The sequence below is a fragment of the Elgaria multicarinata genome, chromosome 9 (genome assembly GCF_023053635.1).
Source record: "Elgaria multicarinata webbii isolate HBS135686 ecotype San Diego chromosome 9, rElgMul1.1.pri, whole genome shotgun sequence".
Lineage (NCBI taxonomy): Eukaryota > Metazoa > Chordata > Lepidosauria > Squamata > Anguidae > Elgaria > Elgaria multicarinata.
Window position 1 is genome coordinate 22,039,763 of NC_086179.1, and position 14,672 is coordinate 22,054,434.

A 14,672-nucleotide genomic window follows, 5' to 3' on the forward strand; every position below is an offset into this window, starting at 1 on the left:
TATTGCTTGTTTTTAAACTGTACAACTTGAACATTTCAGAATATTGCTTGGAATTTCAGCTTTGAATGTTGTTTTATTTTTACTTTTTAACAGCTCTCCAGCCCATTTCAGAGCACCCACATTTGCTGGCCTGCTTTCCAAATCACTGAAAGATGACAGAGGGCAGTTTGCACAGGGCTGGTAGAATATTGGATATATAAATGCAAGCATCTGTTCACATATTTATGGGTTACATGGTAAAGATGCGGCACCTGGAGGATGAAAAACAGATGCTGTTCTGATAGCCAGGATGATGAAGAGAGACAGTGAAACCAGGCAGTTCTAGCAGATATTAAAAGATGGAGGGGGTGTGCGCGCGCGCACGCACACACATGCATGCTAGAAGCCACTGCAGAATTTTTGTAAGGTTCAATCAACCTCCGGTTGAGAGGGAGAATGTCAGCCTTCCTAATGAACAACTAGTTCATTCCAGAGCCATAAGGAGATAGCAGGAATGCTGCAAAAAAGGTGCATACAGAGAAAATAACTCCGGATGACTCACACAAGAAGCCAAAATACACATTGCATGGCAGGGCATTGACCACTCTCTGGTCACTAGCCAATATGACAAAGGAAGGAGGAAGGATTCTTTTCTAACCAACCACAAACAAAATCATAAGATGTGAACAAGCCAGAGAGGAGTAGACAGAACACAGCACAGCACAGCCAATCAGTCATTCCAGATGTCTATTCCTTTTAATGAATGACAGATGCCCTTTTCAGAGCTAAAACTCATGCTGAACGGATATGAGCATGGGGAGTGGGGCTGCACCAACTAGCCTTGCCCCTGACATTGTGCATTCTGGCTTGGCTTGTTCAGCACAAACATCTGTAGCGAGGAAGCCTTTGCCTCTACCACTGTATGCATGAAGTCATCCAGGCAATCTGGAAAACTGATTGTGCAGGGTCCCAGATACAATGGATGTCTTCATGCCTACAGCTGCACATGGAAAGGATTCTGTAAGCGGACAACTGGGGGCAGGGCAAACTGGTGTGTGCAGTATCAGGCTAATTGGCATAACCCCGCTCCTGCAATGATTCAATGAGTGAGCCTTAGTTGTGTATAGAGCTTGATCACACACTTAATTCCCCTTCCTTCTCACTGATTGACAACTGCCACTCACTATAGGTCCCTTCAGTACCTGTTCTTAGACTGCAGTCAGAAAACAGATTACATGAAGAGCTCAGCCCCTCTTTCAAAACTGAGTGTTATACCAAGCTCTTTTGACAACTGGGGGAATATAGGATTGTTCCTTTTCTGGGCTCCGAGGTCAGAAACCATGCTCTGACTTCAGAGCCAAGAAACTGTGCTCTCTGCCCTCTTCCCTCATAGCCAGCATGGTTCTGGCTATGTCTCTGCACTGAGAAGCAGAGTAAGAGACAGGAAAATACGGCTTTCCCGAGAGCAGAGAGGGGAGGGGACTGGGGTGGAAACCATACTTTTCCTATTGCTGCCCCAGCCTCCTTCCCTCCCCCTCTGAAGCACGACTGTGGGGTGACTGGAGAGCAGAGGCAAAGATTGCCTCCATGCTCCAGCTACCTTGCATTGGATATTCGACAGACTCTGAGTTCAGAGCTGCAGACTATCTTTATAGGTTTGCATCCTTAGGCAGCAGCTCTAAGGACAACCAAACTGTTCCTGAGGCACTATTGGAACTACCTTAAAAACTTCTTTTCAAAGGGTAAAAGCACTTTAAAGAAAAATCAAGTAGAGCTGAAGGTCCTAAAACATTAGATGATCACTCTGGACCGAAATCTCAGATGTTTACCTATTAAAATGGATAAATAAGTGAGATGAAGTTTTTTAAATGATAGAAACAAGAAAGAAAACAGGAAAGCAAACATTCAGACGGATGCTATCAGATGATCAGGCCAAATAATATAGCAGGAAAATTTATTGAGAAATAAAATTGATCAAGAAATTGGTGACAGGGACATGAAGCCATACATATTTGCACATTTGTCCGAGATTAAATGAAATTCTCACATTTGTAAATTAGCCTTCCCCAAAGGAGCTCAAAGAGGCATACGTGGAGTTCTCCAATTTCATCCTGACAACAGGGGTCAGTACCTCAGGCTTGGGGGACAAATCCAGCCTTCCTGGGTTTCAACTCAATTCTCCAGAAGTGTCCAGAAACCCTTCCCCCAAGTACCAGTCCTTTGGTGGTTTCCTGGCTTTTGTGTAGGTTTCTGTCCATTTTGAAAGGTTGAAATATCTCTGCTAAAACTTGAATACGGGCAGTAAGAACGTTAAGATAAATTATGCTGATATTTTATGCATTTTGGCTCCACCCCCTTTTACTTTGGCCCCACCCACTACTGGAATAGGGCCTCCCAAGGGCTTCTCTGAAATTGAATTTGGTCCTATTTATTTATTTATTACATTGATATCCTGCCTTTTTTCCTCCAAGGAACCCCAAATGGCGTACATGTATTCTATGCTTACTGTCGTTCTTACCGTTGTTCTCCATTTTGATCGAGGCAGGTAAGAAATAATAATAATAATAATAATAATAATAATAATAATTATAGTCCTCCTCTCCATTTTATCCTCACAACAACCACCTTGTGAGGTAGGTTGGGTTGAGAGTCTGTGACTGGCCCAAAATCACCCAGTGAGCTTCCTTGGCTGAGCGGGGACTAGAACCCAGATCTCCCAACTCTCTCTAGCCACTACACCACACTGGCCCTTGGGTTGAAAGGGGTTCTGCAACAAAGAGGTTCTCTACAACAAGCTGGTGAGGTAAGTTAGGCTGTGAGGTAATAAATAGCCCAAGGCTCCACAATGAGCCTCTTTTCAGTTGACGGAATGTAACATAAAGAGAGCCATGACTGTCTCTCCTTATGTTTTCTTTTCCTTCTTATTGAAATGGAGCTGGCAAAAAGGGCTTTCCATTTCTTTATGTGGTGCTGGTGTGTGTGTGTGTGTGTCTGTTTTTAACCGTTTCCCCTTATGCTGGTTTTCCAATCAAAAATCATTCCTGACTACATCTTGCCCACCCACCCCAATCAAGAATTCTGGTTTCCCAAGAGGCTGGTTGGCCCATAGGGGGAACATACTGGCACCTTTAACAGTAGTCCAAGGTGTGGTGATTTTTATTGGGAAACTGGGATGGAGGAAAAGATTAATCATCCCCTCACCCAGCACTGCCACTCTGACCAAATTAACAGCCGCCCCCTCTGTCCTGGTGCATTTAACTAAAAATAAAATTCGAATCAGAACCTTTCACTGAATACAAAAAGCTTCAGCTATTGGCCACTGTAGAAAGGTAATAAATAAATAAACAGAAAAAGACAAAAATTATACTATTTTAAATACTGATAATCTTTTTAACATGCTGCAATCCTATATACACTTACCTGGGAGTAGATCCCATTGAACTCATGTTTCTATTGGGACTTACATCTGAGTAAACATGCATAGGATTGCACTGTTAAGAACATGAATGTGTAAACAGTAGGCGAGAGCTCTGCTGAAATAATATGAAATATATGTATTTTTAAAAATACATTTAAAAAGAAATCAAGAGACCTAGTCACAGATCTACCACAAAACATGTAGATTGGCATATATACCCAAGTCTAGCATTCAATCGCTACGGGCAGAATCCAACAAAGTGCTCCAATGCTCTCATGCCCCATCGATTCTACGGTGCAAGCGGCCCCCACCATTTGTAAAGCAGCAATTTAGCGCTTCCAGAGCAACCCAAAATGAGCAGAAATCCTTGTTTCTGGAAGGACACAGGTTGGTGGAACTTGCATAAGGGACCTCCGCTGACCCGCCTCCTTCTAGAAATGAGCGTTTCTGCTCATTTTGGGGCTTCCCTTTGGCAGCGCTAAATCTCTCTTATGTAAGCACTTGATCTTGCTTGCCAAATAGAACTGGCAGGACCCACCACTTACAGAAAGGAATCGGCGGGGGCATAAGTGCCGATTCTGCCCCAGGTGAGGGATTCTGTCAACTGCATTGTATTTCCTCTGGTATCCAACAGAAATTGTCATACTGCCCCCTTAAGTTTCATGAAAATTAATCTTAATCAAAGTATTTTTTTTCATTCAGAAAAAGAAGTAAAAGAGCCTCTTTAAATCACAATCTTATACCTATGGGTGTACTCTCTCTACCCATGCTGGTTAGACATTCTTGTCTTATGCGAACTGGGAATTGGGAGCAGAAGCACAACCAAAATCTAAGAAAGGCACATTGTGTTCTTTGGGAAGCCGAAATTGCTGCTGAAGAGAGTATTCAATAAAGTTTAAAAAAACCTTATGCCCCTACTCTCGTATTTGCTCAACCATTTTATTACCAGTTTCCCCCTTGGAGCAAAAAGAAAATAATAATAATAATAATAACTCTTGGTTTGCAGTGGTTACAAATTCTTGTTTGAGAATGCCCCAAGACTGTGCTGTTCAAAATACAACGAACGAGGTCATTTATCACTATTCAGTCATTCTATGAACAGTCATATTTACCCCTGTCCATACTCTTGCGGGTATCGGTTTTCAGAGTAGACCATGCCTCTCTTTCCTTGGGAGGGACCTTGGGACTACAAGCCAGATCTATCCCTCTTCAATCTAGTGTAAGAATTAGCTACCCTGCACATTTTTCATTCTTTATTTAAGTTTCCAGTACTCTGTCAAGCTGAGGCATTTTTACACAAGGAAATTCAGGACAGAGTAATCAAGAGTTGCAAATGAGTTCCTGGCTCCCTGAGGCTTGGTAAGAATTGAGGAGGGTGAACTCGAAGAGGTCAGGTCCAGCCTCATACAGAGATGTGATTCACTCAAAATGACAACCCAGAATAAAGATTGTTGCTCTGACCACAGATTACCCGTGATTCATTTCCAGAACGAGCCAGATCAGCAGACTTCACAAAAAGGAGGTCCGCTGACCTCTCCTAATCTGGAAATGAGTGTTTCCGCTTGTTTCCAGGGTTACATTTAGAACCACTGACTCTCCACTGCATGAGCAGTCAATCCCACTAGGGTAACGCAATCCATGGGGGCGCAGAGGCTACATTGGAAATTGCCCATGGCCTGTGTTGTATCCAATGTTAGTCCTCCTTAGAGTAGACTTATGTACTAGAGTAGTACATAAGTAGGATCCGCACTGTTGAATGCTCATGTCCAGGGCCTTTTTTCAGATTACTCCATTCCTACTCCCAGTTCGCCATTCCACCCCAACCCTAAACATGCTCAATTATCATTGAATTATTACAGTTTCCCCCCCCCCCCAAAAAAAAAGTTTGTTTATAATTCTGCAAACTTCTGGGTTCCCTGAGCCTGCTAATACCACCCTCTTGTGCATGAATGGTGCTGTTTGAACTACATAACCACTGGCACTCGGAAAACTGAAATGACTATTAGTATATAGGATAGTGACAACAATGAGGTTTTGTTATCACCCAAATTATCTCTTCACATGACGCGTCTTCATAGTTCTCTTCTTGCAACACTTTCTTTTCCCTCCCATATAATGGTTATACACAAGAGCCAAAAAAAGTTTTAAAAACACACAAGTAGACAAATATGCCCTTCCATCCCAGTCACATCGATCTAGCAACTAAAACATTATCAACTGATTAAATCAATTAAAATGCGTGGCCTTAATTATTGTGCTTACAGGTGACATAAGCATAAAATAATTTTCTAAACAAAATTTTGCTAAGCAAGCAACATTTCCCTATGTTCCTAATCAAGACAGTGGTTTTCAAATGTGTTCTGGGAAACCTTCAATTTCTTGGAAGCTTATGAGTTCCTCAATTAGAAGATCAGAAATGGCAGGCATATTTCTCTGAAAAGAGAGCTTGACAAGTGACCGCAATTACGTGTCACTCCTACAATGTGCAATTATAGGACAGTGTTGGGTTTATTTTAGATCTCTCTTTCATTTCATGCAGATCAGCAATAGAGCCCAAGAAGCATAGCCCATCTTTCTGCAACCTGGCTTCCTCCACATCTGTTGGACTGCAACTCCCATAATTCCAAACCAGCATGGTCATTGGCGATGCAGGCTGAGAATTATGGGAGTTGCAGTCCAGCATATCTGGAGGGCACCATATTAGGGAAAGCTGACCTAGCCAGTGCCCCACATGAAATGTGTGTCCATGCTAAAACATGCCCCAGAATCCTTTGTAACACACCGGCTTTTCATGGCAGAAGCTCAGGGAGCCCTTCACAAGTGAACTGATGTGATTCCTTGAAGGAAATAATTTGAAAAACACTGCTCTAACTGTAATTTTTGTATTCATAATGCTTATTTTTTCACAGTATCTCTAGATGTCTACCAAAAAAAATGTCTGTCTTGATTAATTAAAATCTTAGATCTAACTAAAGCTATTCTCAGCAGGAATGGAAGAATGTCAGGATAAATTTGGTGTCTGTGGTTCAATTTGAAGTTTGCCATTTATCCTTCCATTAATTCCTTTTGTAGAACTAAAAAACAGTGTGAACCCATCATATATTTTCTATCCAAACTAAGCAGCTAAAAAAAAACCTATGAATCTATAAACCAATTCAGGGCAATGGATTGGGCTTCACATCTAATGCCTTTTGAAAAAGAATACCATTACAGAAACTTATTCCCCAAGCCAAAGAAAATTACTCTAGGCCACAAGGGTGGCTTTTCTAAGAATAACAACCTGATATGGGCTGAAGTAAGGAGCCTAGATCAGATTTAAGAAGCTCTAGAAACTAAGAAAAAGATATTGTACTTCATCAACCTTTCACAAATAAAGACAGCAACAATACAGTTCCATAGTAGTATCTAATGGGGCACCGCTTTGATTATATAGGCTTGGTTTGTGGTCACAGCAGCCTCCACACAGGGACTATACATAATATGCACTGCTGCAATTGCTGCTATTTGCATAATTGTGGTATCCTAAGAGAGGGCTGTTGTCAAGCACTTCCTTCTAAACGTTGCTGAGTTGCAAATCCAGTGGAATTCTGATGCACTCCTAAGGTGCACTGGGGCAGTGGGGGGTGGGGGGTGGGGTGGAAGCCAGTGGCTCCAACTTCAGTGGGGCTATGATTCCATTTTGGGTTTCAGTCAGAACCAGCCAGAATTCTAAAGGAGGTATTTGAAGGTGTTGAACCCTATCCCCAAAATAGGTTCAGTACCTTGGACAGAGCCTTTAGAATTCTGGTTGATACTGGGGAAAAGCCAGAATGGTTTCACAGCCCCATTGAAAGCAGAGCCACCAACCTCCATTGGTGTGTATGTGGGTGGGTGGGGGGCATTTGTCCAGGATGTGAAGTGGCCTTTTGAGACGGGGGGAAACTAATTACTACACAATATAGGATCACTCTCTTAAAACAGCTGCTATACTTATGATTTATAGTGTAAAGCTTTAAACCAAAGCTTTATAGTACAAAGATTTATTCCATCAAGTTGCTTGATTCCTGGAAGCTGTCAAAATGCAACCAAGCTGTTTTGAGAATCACTGCCAACATAGCACCTATTTCACTTAAAGTCCTTGGGTAGACGTAACTACTAAGCCCCACAAATTTCATTTGTACAGATTTCAGAACTTGGCGAGCTTGCCATGAATAATAGCAAAGATGTACCATATGAATTGCACAATATCAGTGCATAGAGCTAGTTAAATAATTCTGTCTGCTACTGCAGCCTTCTCCAATCTGGTGCCAACCAGATGTTTTGGATTACAACTCCCATCACCCCGACAACTGGCCATGCTGGCCAGGGACAATGGCGCTCGTAGGCCAAAAAATCTGGAGGGACCCAAGTTGAGGAACTGCACAGAGAGCTTCAGCTAGTGGGTGGTATAGAAATGCAATAAATAAATAAATACTGTCTGGTAGATCTTATCAAATTTCTGAAGTGGACTTTCTAAATACCTGTGGATATTCACTTGTGGGAATTAAAAGGGGGCAAAAACTTAATTTTTAAAAATCAAGATTGATAGTCTCATTGCAAATGAATTAAAGGTGTGAAAATTACCTAGGCATATAGAGGACGCGCTCTGCCACAACAAATCCCACCCTGAAGAAGAGGTTGCTAGCTGGTATGAAGGGGAAAACCAGGAACAACAGGCCAACTAGAACTTCTCTGTGTTCCAGTTTCTGCAACAAAACAATAATTAGAGATACATGAGTGCAAAAGAATGCCAAATTCAAGAAAGATCAAAGATCCAGTTCTGATGTCACAATATCTATAGTTTTTCATATACCTAGCAGGTTTGAATGTTCATGTTCTGTTATTATGGCACTTGAGCAGTGTGCTTTAAAGACAATAATAAAACTTAGTTATTATGTAGTAGTGTATAGTTTCCAAGCACTTCATATATATTGTCTGTATTTGGACATAAATCCACACCACGGATTAGAATTATGTCAGAAACTATGCCACCTTGCACTCTAAGATTCCCTCCACCCCTGTCAGCATGGCCAATGGTCAAGAATGCTGGGAGTTGAAGTCTAAAACATCTGGAAATCCATCTTCTGCCCACTCCTACTAGATAATATTACAGCTATATTATAACTAAGTAGAATAGATGTCTAAACGCCACTAGTTAATATTGAAGTACAGAGATACTTACAAAGAAACCAAAAACAAGATCAAAGAAGAACTGACAACATAGAAGGACTACATGCATAGTTATCATCTATCAACAAGATACTGCCATTTTGGTGGAAGGGCAAAGCAAATTTAAAATATTATTTTGGCAAAGCCAACATAAATATTAATTCCACGACGCATTCTCTCCTGCTCTCTTTGATATTTAGACACTCTGACCCACATCATGACATCATCAAGTTGAATGTTTGGATATTCTGAACTGCTTTATTTTGAGTCATGGCATCAGTCCATTTAGTTGAGCATGGGCCACTTTGTCTGACTTTCCCAACCCTCCAAATGCCAAAAGGTTGAACCTGGGACCTCCTGCATGTGAAGAATGCGCTCTTCCTACTGAGCTATGGTCTTTCTCCTGCTCCACCTCAGCAGCTGCCACATTCATACATGTGGGGTGTAATATCTGAATAAGATCTATACCTGTAAAATCCAAATGGCACACAAGTCCAAATGGTGTAATGAATTGCCTGAGTTTGGAGGGGAAACTGATGTTGTGATTTGGGCTTAAGCATGTTGGATATTACACATGAACACTGTTCAAAAGTTATACGCACACATGCTCATCTGACACAGCCTTCCCCAACCTGGTGCCTGCCAGATGTTTTAGACTACCACTCCCATAATTCCTGAGCATTGGCCATGCTAGCTAGGGATGATGAGAGTGATGGTCTAAGACAACTGGACAACACCACGTTAAGGAAGGCTGATCTGGGGTGTTCCAGGCAAAACAAAGGTGATGATCTTGCTCCCCAAACGTGCATGCAAAGAGAAGGTATGGGAGATTATTGTCCAAATTGAGCCCAATGTATTGTTTCAGTCTTAATAACTCAAGAAATACAGTTACCATAATATTTTACACCAGTATGTTACATCTAAGATACTGAGAGAAGAAATCTAATTGCCCTATCTAGAACTGGGCTAGAAGATTTAGCAATTTTCTTAAACACAACCAGTTACTTAATGAGCAATAATTGCTTAACAAGCACAGCGAATCACTATCTTAACACTAATCCAAAAGGCCAAACCTTCCAGCTGCATGCTTCCTTGAGATTCTTAAAGCTTGTTGAAATTGGTCATTTGTTCAGCAATTCCTTACAAACCACCATTTCTTGCAATATTTAGGCTTTCCTTTGAGGACTCCACAGTAACAAACATTCATATTTGATGCCCAATAAAACTAAGTAGATGTGACAAGGAATCGCTAAGAGGCTAGAAACATGAAACTCCACGGTGTTATTTTTATGGCCACTTTTCAGTCTACAGGGCACCGGAGCGTTTTGTAACACTCAAGTTCTAAGAAATACTTCCTCACTGTCCTTCAGTGGCTGGCGCACACACGCACACACAACACACACACACACACAACACACACACACAACACACACGCGTAAATACATATGTGAGCATGCATGCACATCCACACAACAGATGCACACCTTAGCTGCATCATCAGTGCATCATCGAAATACTTCTTACACAATTATGCTCCAGACCCATCTACCTTACAAATTGGTTTCAGCTAATAAAACGGCCATGCCATCTTCTGAGAAATGAATCTTGTAGTTCAACAAAGGGGACGAGGACTCTTTGGAAAGCCCTATTTAAACATGGTGGTGTGTGGGTATAAAGAACATACCCATTTAGCATTACATGTACCCAACATATAATTAAAACTGGACCCTTAGTTACTATGCATGCAATGAACATGCTAGCGCTGCAGCTGTCCAGGCTATGGGTCTCTCTGGTGTGGGGGCAAAGCAACCCAATTTAAACATTGCACAGGTAGGTTCTTCATTTCCCAGCATCACATTTAAATCTGGCTTTACACCATTTCCAGGTATACCCAAACTCAGTAGCAGAGCACAGCGTTTGCCTGTACAGGACCCCCAACTCAGGTCCTGGCATCTCTAGTTAAATGGTTCTATCGACCAAGATATATGTTTCTGACTCGTCACCTCTATTGTCAGTCATGGTTGACAAGACTGAGATAGATGAGGCTTCAGTCATACTCAGTACAAGGCAGTTCCTTATGCCATTCAGTGTCTGAACACATGGGCAGAAGAGAAATGTTAATACTTAAGAACATTTTCTACAGTAGTCTTTCATCAGGTTTTTATGCTCTAAAGGACATACACAAGACTCTGCATTTATTAATCAGAGCCTAATCTTCATTCTTGGGTGAGAGGTTTTTCTTCTTCTTTTGTTCCTAGCAGCTATACAAAGAATTGCATTGATTTTTTATCAAACTTAATCCCTACAAGTTCTAATTGCACTTTTGCTGAACAAAATGTAGATGAAGACATAATAGACATATTCAGATAGAAAACTGAAAAGACAAATTGGATCTGGGTTGTGGTGTGTGTGTGTGTGTGTGTGTTTAAAAAGTATGTTTGACCTTTATAGCTCTTTCCATTCAAAGAAACCAAATTGCTTCAGTATGCAGAGGAAAATGATGGAATAAGATGCTCACTCTAGTTGCACATTTGCAAGACTGTGAAGTAATTCTGGATAAAGGTATACTATGCATTGGTTTCAAGAAGCTACCAGGTCCATAGCCATGGTGGGCTATGCCAGGCCCGTCCCTGAATGTTTAGCTTTCTTTTTTTTAAAGGTATGTTTCTAGCCCTTTTACTTGTGAAAATACAAGGGAAGGTGTACAGGTTGGATACAACCAATTCTCACTAAGTATTAATCTATATTAATGAAAGAAAATGTGATTCTGCCTGTCTGTTGGTGTCATAGCTCCAAGACCATGAAACTTAAGACATCTGAAACTTGGCATGCATATTAAGGGGACCCTAGAGATGTGCACCTCGGAGTTATTTGCTTGTTAGAACACATTGATTATTTTAACTAATTTAAAAATGTGTCTGTGAGTTTCAAGCCTGCAGTACCACCTTCAGTCACAAGGCTGCAATTTCACAAGCCAGCATATAGCTTTGCAGTCAATACAGTTTGAAGCCTGGGAGGAGGAGTTTGAGGATCCTTCCCTCAAGAGAATGCAGTGAGCGGACCCTTCCCTCAGGGCACTATATGGGTGCACCATGACAGGAGCCATGCCTAGGAGTGGCAGAGGCCTTGGCTTCACTCAGGTGGGGCAGCCATAATGTGTCCAGGTCTGACAGCTGTGTAATTTGCTTGATGGCTTATCTGTATCAAATGAAGGGTTATTACAACCCATGTGAAGCCAGGTAAATTCGCTAGTCTAAAATAATTGTAAATATATTCGGATATTTGTTTATTTCATTTAAAATAATTTTATTTAGGAATTTCTATTCTGCCTTTCAGCCACAAAAGCTCCCCCAACACAGCTTTACACCCCACTTTATAGTCACAAGAGACTCTCAAGGCAGTTCACAAAAGGTTCTTACAATAAAATAATATTCATGTCTAGTACTGAAATCAGAAATAATGGTGTTCATATAGTATCAGTTTATTTGGGTAGCATTTTCTGTCCCCGTACTTGTTGTAGAATGGTAAACATGTATCATCCAATGAACTTCCCTGTTCCCTCAGATGTAGGCTGAAACTATTCCATATAACTTCAATTTACAAAATAAAAATTCCTTCAGAGCATGGAGCATGGCCTTTTCTCTGGTGGCACCTGTCCTGTTGAACTGCCAGCTTGGGACATGTTTCCCTTCACTCATTCCCCCATTCACATACACTGCCACTTTGACACTCCTCACATATACTGTATTTCTTCGATTGTAAGACACCATTGATTGTAAGATGCACGCTAATTTCAGTACCGCCAACAGGAAAAAAAAACCTAAGACACACCCGCGATTCTAAGACGCACCCCATTTTTAGAGATGTTTATATGGGGAAAAAAGTGTGTCTTAGAATCGAAGAAATAGGGTACCATTCATATTCTACTCTTGTAGAAGCAGCTCAACAGTTAACACCTATACTGTGAGTGCTGCCAACTCTCAGTTACTTCTCTTCCCCACAACAGCACACAGTCTCATCAGTCTTCTTTCCCTTATGTGTGGACAATTGTTGCTGTTTTTACACTACTCAACAACTGAAATGTTCATTTTGTATTCGCAAAACATTTCAGCGGGTGAACCAACGGCCTAATTTCAAATCCAATGAATCCAGAATACTGTCACCCAACACCTATGAATGTTTCAAATATCACAGCCTGTATTTACTTTGTTTGTTTTTTATTTTGCTGAATTTATTTGACTTGGGGAATAAATGGGCAAAACCACATTAATACAGTGTTCTATTATAATGCAGCCTAAAAGAATATCCAGAGCTGGCTTTGATTGAGATTCTGCAGATGTTTTAAGGGCAAAACGTGATAGGGAGAATTGTCAGATGCAGTGACATTTGTGTTCATCTTTGTACATGTGGGAGATGAGAAACTGTGGCATATAAGACTGACATACAAACCCTGTTCAGATGACACACTAAGCCACAGTGATTAAGCATTTTGAGCTGAACATTATGGCTTAGCGTGTTGTGTGAACCATTCCTAACCATGGTGGCTACATAACCAGGGTTTAAACACGCTCACTAACCTTTTGCTGAAAAAGGGTTAGTAGCCTAACCATGGCTTAGCATGTTGTCTGAATAGGCCCACAGAGTGCCAAAGAATGGTTTAACAGCCCCTTCCACCCCAAAAGATCCTTTAATCTGGGAACCTCAAGCCCTGGACCAATTCCAGCCCACCTGAGACCCCTAAGCCCAGATGGCCAACACACACCATTCCCCTGGCCAGATTCCCTTTCTTCCAATCACTCGCTGTTTAGCCATTTCTTAGCTTTTGTGTAGTCATTTTCCCATTTAAAAAGGTTAAAATGCCTCTCCTAAGGGTTAGTTACTGGTAGTATGAGCTGTAAACTAAAATATGCTGGTATATATTTTTTTGTATTTTTGGCTCCACCCCTGTTGCCTTCAGCCCCGCCCACCACTGGAATGTCTCCCCCCCCCCCCCCCCGAGACCTTTGCCGAAATGGAATTCTACACTCGGGCTGAAAGTTTCCCCACCCCCGCTTTAATCCAATCCTGTGGGTTGGCAAGTCGGTCTTGAGAGATACAAGAAGATGCGAACTATGAAGCTTATATCTACTCCAATATTTGTGACTCCTTAGGGAGTCACAACTCACAATTTTTAAAGCTTAGTTAATCTTCCTAACATTTCCTGTTCTTCTTTAACAGGAGAGGCACGTAGTTTATACAGGTAGGGAGTGAGAGAGGCACCCTTTAGCCAGCCAGGGTAATTTTTGACTTATTGCTCTCCCTTCCTGAAGCAAATGCTAATGCAATAGACATAGAAAACCTCATTGCTAATACACCAAGAACATCAATAGTGACCTTAGAGAGGAGTTGGGAAATCAAACAGGCCCTCAGGAAAGTGAAGGCAGGATTTATTCAAAATGGGTCTTTTATGAAAATGAAGGTAGTTTCCGGAGAATAAAAGGCAAGAAGTCAATAAATAGCCCAGCTCACCTTGTAATGCCTTTGACCAAAGGGACAAGAATTGTTTGGGAAGGAGGCCGGGGGAGTGGTGGAAAAGAGCAATGAGCTTCTAAAGTCTTCCATTTTGGCCTCTACAAGATTATACACGTGTAGTTACTACCAAGGAAGTTTAGACAACAGTTTATTAAGTGAAATAGTAATCATAGCAAGCTATGCAAAGGTCTTTAGACACAAAGACTAAAAAGGGAAATTTACCTAGAACCTATTTGGTCATCTAGGGTGACCAAGAATTCCATGCAGGCGAGCAAGTTGTTGGTATGGAAGTCTGTACTAGCCATGGGATTCTCTTCCTCCAGCACATAGAAACATATCAGGCTGATGGAGCTGGGATGGAATGGTCTGTCCCACATCTGCCTGCTTTTCCACAATGGCCATGGAGGATGAGGCTTCCCTCCTCTGTGGGCAGAACGGAAATGTAGGCTTGCAGACCTTTTTCTTTTTGCAGGCTAGTGGCTTTTGCGGTTTACGTATAATGCCATGCTGGACTGCTTATTTATGTGTTTAGGCCATTTCTGGGTTATTTTTCAATACTGAAGTTCACCTCCCACAC

General features: G+C 41.5%; 1 protein-coding gene across 2 annotated transcripts in view; it reads right to left on the minus strand.

Moving 5' to 3' along the window:
* TMTC1 (transmembrane O-mannosyltransferase targeting cadherins 1) overlaps window positions 1–14,672 on the minus strand; it is a 183,591-nt gene that overhangs the window by 79,312 nt on the left and 89,607 nt on the right. For both annotated transcript variants that reach the window (XM_063134965.1, XM_063134964.1), the window contains one exon: window positions 8,000–8,121. In XM_063134965.1, the coding sequence (XP_062991035.1) occupies window positions 8,000–8,121 (122 nt within the window). The remainder of the gene's footprint in view (window positions 1–7,999; window positions 8,122–14,672) is intronic.